At 39.1% G+C, this 7,999-nt stretch overlaps 1 protein-coding gene and 1 long non-coding RNA gene across 2 annotated transcripts in view; one reads left to right on the top strand and one right to left on the bottom strand.

Moving 5' to 3' along the window:
• Positions 1–442, bottom strand: part of LOC104829947 — a 4,865-nt gene extending 4,423 nt beyond the window's left edge. The window contains exon 1 of the long non-coding RNA XR_774171.1: positions 224–442. This is a non-coding gene — a long non-coding RNA (uncharacterized LOC104829947). The remainder of the gene's footprint in view (positions 1–223) is intronic.
• Positions 443–799: 357 nt separating this feature from the next.
• KCTD18 (potassium channel tetramerization domain containing 18) lies at positions 800–7,406 on the top strand. Its single transcript, XM_010564477.1, has 7 exons — positions 800–884; positions 1,750–1,947; positions 3,183–3,394; positions 4,305–4,498; positions 5,624–5,718; positions 6,198–6,300; positions 6,872–7,406. Exons 2-7 carry the CDS (start codon positions 1,791–1,793, stop codon positions 7,404–7,406), a joined length of 1,296 nt encoding a protein of 431 aa, XP_010562779.1. The 5' UTR covers positions 800–884; positions 1,750–1,790.
• The last annotated feature ends 593 nt before the right edge of the window (positions 7,407–7,999 follow it).

Genomic DNA, 7,999 nt, shown 5'->3' with positions numbered 1-7,999 from the left:
CCCCAATATTTCACAGGAAAAGCAGATTAAAAGCTCTGATGCCTGCATTCATATATATTAGCTAAAACTAAATAGACTGCTGCTGGCACATAAACTAGTGAGTTGGTCTGCTCAAAGGGACAGGCAGTCACGTCAAAGTAGGCCAGAAAACACCGGCTCACCTGAGGCTAATTTTTTCTGCCTTTACCCCTCATTTTAGCCAAACCAGACTTGGAGCACGTACCAGCATCACATCACCCTGTGAAAGCACCTGTCTCAGTGCTGTGACTCAGGACGTGCAGCCGCAGGAGAAACCAGCGCCCATCGCTCGGGCTTCCACCTTGGGCTGAAGCTGCTGCCCTCGCCTGGGCTGACCAGAACGGTTCCGAGGCCACTCTGAAGTAAAATGGGAGCACTGCAGGTTAGAAGAATAGCTCAAGCTGCGATATTATCGAGCCTACAAAAAAAGCAATTGAATACACCAACTTTGAGTAAACACTTACTTGTAATTTTAAAAAAAAAACATCATCAGGGAAGGTTTCTGCCTTACAGAGCAGCCGAGTTTACGTGGGTCACCCTCACTTCAGAGGCCGCAGACACCAAAGCCGTGCCTGAGGGACGCCCGCGGGGCAAAGCGGGGGAGGCAGGGGCAGCGGAGCCATGGGCTGACCCGCCATACCCGCGGGTAGGGAAGCCCGGGCAGCCAGCGGTGCCCCCGGGCATAGCGATGGCGGCGCGGGCAGACGGGCTGTCCTTCTCTCCTCTCCTCTCCTCTCCTCGCTCGGCTACGGCCCGGCCCTTCCTGCCGCCCGGCCGCCATTTTGCAGAGCCGGGGCGGCCCCTCAGGCGGCCTTGCTAGCTCCAGGCCCGGCGAGGCGGCCTTGCCGCGGGAGGCGGCGGCGCAGGTAATGCGGGATGGCGGCCGCCGCGCCGCGGCGGGACCCCCTTCCCGCCGGCGGCGCCGGCCGGGGACCTGAGCCGCCTTCCCCGGCTGGCTCCCGAGGGACGTGGGTGGGCTTCCCCTTTTTTTGGCGGAGCAGCGCCCCACGAAAAGCAGGGAGCGCCCCGGCCTGCTGCGGGGGCGGCTGCCTAGCTGGCTCCCCAGCGGGCTGCGAGTTCATCAGTTAATTTTGGTGAAATACTAGCAGGTGCCGGGGCGAAAGGCGCGTAGTGGGCATTGGTACCCCTCAAAGGGCATGCTCTGAAAAAACCCCAACCTTTTGAAGATTTTTCTTCTGCTTCTCGTGCCAATTTTTTTCTGCCCAGACAGGCCTCTCCCCCCCCATCCCCTGCAGGGAGCTCGAGGCAGGCACAAGTAAGACTATTTATTGGCAATGTGGCATTAATGACCTGTGAGTTTCAACAACGACTTAAAGCAGCGCTAATTGAAGATTGGATTTTAAAGAAGCCAAGGTGTTACTAGTACAAAATTACTGCATTTTTAGTGCTGTGAACTATACTCAAAGCAAGATTTCCCAGAAAGTCCTTCCAGTGCTCTGCTCACACGTACTGACCGCAAAATGCTGCTTACCCATTTGTCTCAAAAAAGTAGCCTGTGTGTTCCCTAACAAAGTAGAATGCCATAGTTTTTTATAGTAAAGGAGTAGAATATTTGGCTATTTGCACTAATACGTCTTCAGAACTGTTTTCAAAGCTGATTTACAGTATCTTGTAACAAACATAAGCATTAGCTCAGCTCTTACATATCTCGTATGTAAGACATTCAGTCTTATCTGGCATTAGATTTACTTTTGTTTGTATCTGTTACAGGTTTGAATAGCTCATAATTAACATCATCATTTGCAAATGCAATGGAAGAGGGCAAGATTGAAGACATCCAGGGTATTCTACGGCTTAATGTGCGAGGATGTTTATACACAGCCAGGCGTGAGTCTTTATGCCGCTTTAAGGATTCAATGCTAGCTTCTATGTTTAGTGGACGCTTTCCTCTAAAAGTGGATGAATCAGGTAAATATGTTCAAACTGTAAATATGACATTCTGATCAGGGAGCTCTGTGGCAAATTCATGCTTTTATATATATTTATGCATTTTATAGTATATCTCTCTTCCCAGTCTGCTGAGCATCAGTTGGCTTCTTTAATTGCAGGACGTAAACCAATTATGCATGCATGACTTTATACTTGTGAGAAATTAATCTGAATTCCACAAGACTACTCATGTTTGCAAACATACATGTTAGTATAGTGCTTAGCCCTGCCTTGTTCCAGTCCAAATTGTAGCTTTGGAATGTAATTCTTCAGTATGAATGTGAAAATAGATAAAAATGAAGTTGGCAGAGTATTTGGCATTTAACTTTGATCCTCTTTATGACCCCCTATATTCTCCAGAGGCATCTCACTCTCTCTGCTCATTACATAAGGAGATTTGGGTCTAATCTTTGTTTCAGAATACTTCGTTACCCAGTAAATACTGCATTTTTCACCACCATGGCTTGATATGAAAGTTTGACTAAAACTATTCATGGGTCAAATTTCACACTTGTTAGTGACTTGGGAATTCTGCCAAAGTATGTCCAGTTTAAAGATATGATGGATGATTACTTGTACACTTTTGAGTGTTTAAAATATCTGAAATGTTTAATACTTTTACAGGTAAGACTTTGCTACCATCTTTCAGTTGCAGTGAACAGCCTGTTGTATACAGCTGTGTATAGTTTGGTCAGTTTCTGTAGCAGTCCTTGAGCCCAACAGGCGAAGGAGAGAAAAAATACTGTAAAACAATATTCAGGGAAGGTTAGACTAGATGTATACTGGAGCTGATGCTACTTTTAACTCTTTTAAATTGCCTAGATCCAAAATTGGAAAGATCTCTGCAATAGCAAGAAAAGATTTATCTGCAGTTAGAATTAGAAATGCATCTAGAACTAGATTTTAGCATTTTAAGTGGAGTGCAGTAAAGCTGAGATTTTGTGTTGGCATTGTCCTATGCGGATTAGTGATTTCACTGAAACTCCAAAGAAATGTTTACTGCACTAAGAATTTTATCTTCAAATAACAAATATTCCAGGGAAACAAAATAGCAGTTTTGAAAGAACAGAGAAAGTATACTTACTCCTCCTAAGTAAGTAAAACTAGTACAGAAGTTTTATATAAAGGTTTTACTTAATGATTTTGTAGAATGTGACAAGTCTGTCTTCGCTTGCTGGAAGCAGTATTTTAAATAATTTTATTTATGTTTTCAGGAGCATGTCTAATTGATCGAGATGGAAGCCTGTTTAAATATCTTTTGGATTATCTTCATGGAGAAGTTCGGATTCCTGAAGATGAGCAAATTCGAATTGCACTGCAGGAGGAAGCAGACTATTTTGGCATCCCCTATCCATACAGTCTGTCTGACCATTTGGCTAATGAAATGGAGACGTATTCTTTAAGGTCAAATATAGAGCTTAAAAAGGTCTTGATATTTCTTACATTTTTAAAGATGTGATCTCTAATGCACACCATTCATTAATATCAGATACTGAAACTACAGTGTATGCAAGTTAGCTCTTTTTAATCACCATGTTAAATCACCAGTAAATTCAGAGGTTTAGGTTAAGAAATCCTAGAGTTGATAATGCAGTCATAGTAGTTCAGGACATCAGCTTTCCCCATCATTGCAATAGAGCAACAGTTTAAATTTGACTCTGTTTTACATGCAAGCCTGCTGTAAAACTTGCATGCTAGGAATGACATTGTTTAGTTCCCTATTTGGCTTCAAATTTTACTTGAGATTAGATTTGATCCCTTCAAGATGTTCTTTTTTTTTTTCTTTTCAATTTTACAAATTCATCCTAAAACTTGAAAGATAAAATGTGCTTTGCTATTTTTTTAGAACAAGAAAGAAGAAAAGAAAATTAATATATTATTTTAAATCCCAAGGTTTGTCTATTTTTGAGTACTGTAAATTAAAAACTAATTCTAATTAACTGATTGGAAATTAACTCATATTACCAGGTATGGCTGTGTTAGTGCTGACAGTCATCTATGTTCTCGTAGTAAGATGTTGTTCTATTCTCCCTTATTCATTTCCTTTTGAAAAGCATAAAACATTTCCAGGCCTTTCAGTTTCTCTTCATGTTAGGGATTTGCCATGCCTTTAAGTATTTCTGTTGCCTTTCCGTGAATTTCTCCTAGTTTTACAATATTCTCTGTTAACATCAGATAAGAAATACTGCACGCATTATTCTAGATAAACTATACCCTTGATTTACTTGAAAGAGCTCACCAGTACGGTTAAGAAAACTTAAATATGAAAGCTTATTCAACTAAAAATACTGTATTCTTATTAATATTCTGTATTTTGTGTTTTATGTTTTTTCCAGGCTTTGTTAGATTTCTGTGATTCTTATGATTTAGTTTGTACCAAGCCTACAGTTTGGGTCCTGCACTATCTGAACACTTCTGGAGCAAGCTGTGAAAGTAAAATTATTGGTGTGTATGCCACAAGAGCTGATGGGACTGATGCAATTAATAAGGAGCTAGGAACGAAAATTCATAGTAAAAGCATTTACAAAAGGTAAGATGACTGTCAAACACATGAAAGCACTATGAAGTGAGAATGAACACTCACATATTATAATAATAGCTGAATGTTATTATATGTAGCATAATATAGCATTATTGTGGAAGGGTTCAGATTCTTTCCAGCTTTGAAAACAGATGGCTGGTACAATGGTCACATTAAACAAACAAACAAAAAGATAAAAACTAAGCATGGACTACAAGAATTTGAGAGAGTCCACAAAAGGTGGCTAGAATGCAGTTGCTGTAAGTTCTCATTATGTTTTACTTACTTGCTATTTTTAAAATGCCTCAAACATTTAAAATTACCTCCTAATTTAGGACGATATTCACCCTAAATACAGTGAATGAATCCCCATCCAGAAAAAGTTCCAGAAATATTCACAAATTTGGTTGTGATTAATGGAATTGTATTTTGCAGACAGTGGAAAGAAATACTTAACACCAAAAAGAACTGAAGATGACAGGAAATGGTTTTAATTCCTTAAAGGACATGTACATCTCTACTACACTATTAATGTATTTTTATGACAGTAATTGTAAGTTATTGGTAGACCTGTACTTCTAAGTATCTGGAAGCAATTTGTCTTTCTCTTGGTCGCACAGTACAGTGTCAGATGTGTACTTCACTGTGTACTTTTTGAAACAGGATTAAAGTAGAGCTTTTGATGTTTCATTGTCTTTATAATTAAGATGCTTATTTTCCTAAATTTAGGCTGGTAACATTAATATTTATTCCAAGAGTATGTGGACACATAGTATTAGGTATCTGTCCTCCTACTGTGTTGTCCCTTTGAATAAATGATTGAGGTTTAGAAGAATAATTTTACACCATTAATTCTCTAATTATTTTATGAACATCTATTCTTTCATGAATAACCATTTTTAGCAATAGGTGTTCACAGGCATGCAGATCATGGGAGGATGGCTATTTAGAACCTTTTATGCAAATGAAAATAAAATTTAATTAACATTTTCCTTTCTACTTTACAAAACATTTAATAGTAAATCCTTAGAGTTAGGATTTAGTAAAAAGAATGATACATTTCATCAGTGTTACATTTTTAAGGGCTTAGCTAGATTTACCACATAACTGTTACCTTTAAAACAATATTTCTAGAGAAGCTGGAAATAACGTCCAATACATCTGGAGCTATTACTCAGTAGCTGAGTTGAAAAAGATGATGGATGCTTTCGATGCCTGGGAAGGGAGAGGTAAATTATTAATTTTTTTTCTTTTATTTCAGTAGTACTACTTTTTTTTACAGAAAAATAAGAAAAATATTTGCCAGTTAACTGTAATAAAAACTCTGCATACATTTTCACTCCTTCAGTAAGTAACGTGTTGTAAAATATCCGATAGTAGTGGCTATTTGGGAAAAAAAACAACCAAAAAACCAAAAACCAAAAAACCCCCAAGTCTTAAGGGATGTTCCAAGAAGGTGACACGAGTTGATATGAATGAATAGATGTAGTGAGAGCCACCACATGCAAGGGGTGATAGTCTGCTAGCATTGGGCAGTCTGGTGGAAGCCCTAGAAGCACGTTGGCTGTAAGCAACGTTCATGTCAGCATAGTTTCAAAGCTGAAATTCTACATAATAAAATACACGCATTCATTTAGTCAGGTGTACATACACATAACATTGACTATGTTCTCTCAGCTCATCAATACAACGTCCCTTTGAAATGCAGGTGTCAGCTATTGGAGAGTGCCTCAGGAGCTGATTGAATGTTGGACTCTTGAAGAACGCCCTTTGAAAGGCAGTTTGCATCGTATGCCTCCAGTTCATAAAAGGTATGCTGATTTGCATAGGAGGCTTAAAATAAAGCAGAAATACAGCACAATCTTTGTTTTTTAAATTCAGGTTCTTTGAACAGCTATGAATGTTGAGTTTTCTCTGTTTTTATTATTTACATTTTTATAAAATGTCTTATAATCAGAGAACTTAATTGCAGGACTGACCTTGCTAGAAACAAATTACCTTTTTTAGGCTGCTGAAACTCTATTCTATTCTACTTTTTCAGCTTTTAAAACATCACATTAGAGTGGGAAGGAGTAACTTCAAAAAGTAGAGCGCAGTATTAATTAAATGGACTGCTAAAAAAGAAATTTAACTGAAAACTTTAAACGGTTAACTGATTTTCACGAGATACTTCTTTTTTTAGAAGAAATTTCTAGAATTTCTTCTTTTCAGTCTTATGTCAATACTTCTGACTACACATCCATTCTCAATACATTACCTAGAAGCAGCCTTTGCAGGTGCTGATCTGAGCCACCCTACAGCCACTTTGCTGCTAGATAGAGGAGGATCCTGCTGACCTATGTACATACTTTGTTTCTTTAATTGAAGTTCTTTGTTTTACAGACGCTTAATCGACTTTCCTGAAGAGGAAGACTATTTACCGAGTAAAGTGGGTCCCAAGCCAATTAGATTCGCAGGTCCCTCAACAAGTACCCATATCAAAGTCAAGAATTCAGCTGCATTAAAGGTAGCTGCTTGCAATGCTTCACATTCTGCAGTGACTCTTAAACGACCCAGTAGTGAAAACTGGACACTGCACAAAGTAGCTTCTGAAACTGTATCCACAACATGTGCATCGGTCCCCAGCAATTCCCAGGCACCCTGTGGAAGGCAGAGTGCTGACAATGGGACACCGTGTCAAATGACGTTCAAGATTGCAGGGTCTAGGAAGCCTGCAAGCAAACGTGTAGTAAAGCTGAAGCGAACGCCACTTTTTCTTGTGACACCATCTCAGCCATCTTCTTCTGTATCTAGTAAAACAAGTGAACAGGATGGTGCTGCTGTTGAAATTCCTACTACTTCTATGGTAGTAAACAAGAAAGAACCAGCTGTAATAGCAGAGGGTATTAAGCTTAAGAATGATAAAGCGGATGGATAATGTTTGTCTCAGCCTGATAGACTGGATAGCTTTACATTAGCTGGTTAAAGAACAGATCATAATCTCATGTGGTCATTTATTCAAAGATTTGATAGAAAATGATGATGAAAAAGTTCCTGAAGAGCATAGGGAGAAATTGTTTTAAGTAAGCACTGAAGTGCTCTAAATATTCTTAGATGTTGGGAAGGGAAGAAGAAAAATGGATTAAAAAAACCCCCTCAAACACAGAGCATGTGCAGTCTAATGTTACAGTATGTCATATTTGTATTTCTGTCAGGCTATACTAGTACAGCTGACCTTTTTAAAGGAAGTACTTGCACAGCATAAAAGACAACCTCTTTATCAACTTTAACTACGTTAACATTAACTAGAGTTAATTTCCTTATTTTGTATCTTTAAAGTGGGGGAAAATAGGTAACAATAAGTAGCTTTTATTAGATACAAGTTTGCCTCAAGTGTGCAACATACTGAGTATTGTGAAGATTCCGAAGTTGAATGCACTTACTGGTACTTCAGGTGAGGGTAATTCAGCATTTTGTTATTAACAGCAATGAAAGGGACTGGCTTTGCTTGTACGCAGTGAGAAAATTCAG

Source organism: Haliaeetus leucocephalus, unplaced genomic scaffold, assembly GCF_000737465.1.
Source record: "Haliaeetus leucocephalus isolate CR32 unplaced genomic scaffold, Haliaeetus_leucocephalus-4.0 Scaffold1, whole genome shotgun sequence".
NCBI classification, from domain to species: Eukaryota; Metazoa; Chordata; class Aves; order Accipitriformes; family Accipitridae; genus Haliaeetus; species Haliaeetus leucocephalus.
Note: the sequence above shows the minus strand (reverse complement) of the source record. Positions and strands in the feature narration are given on the sequence as shown.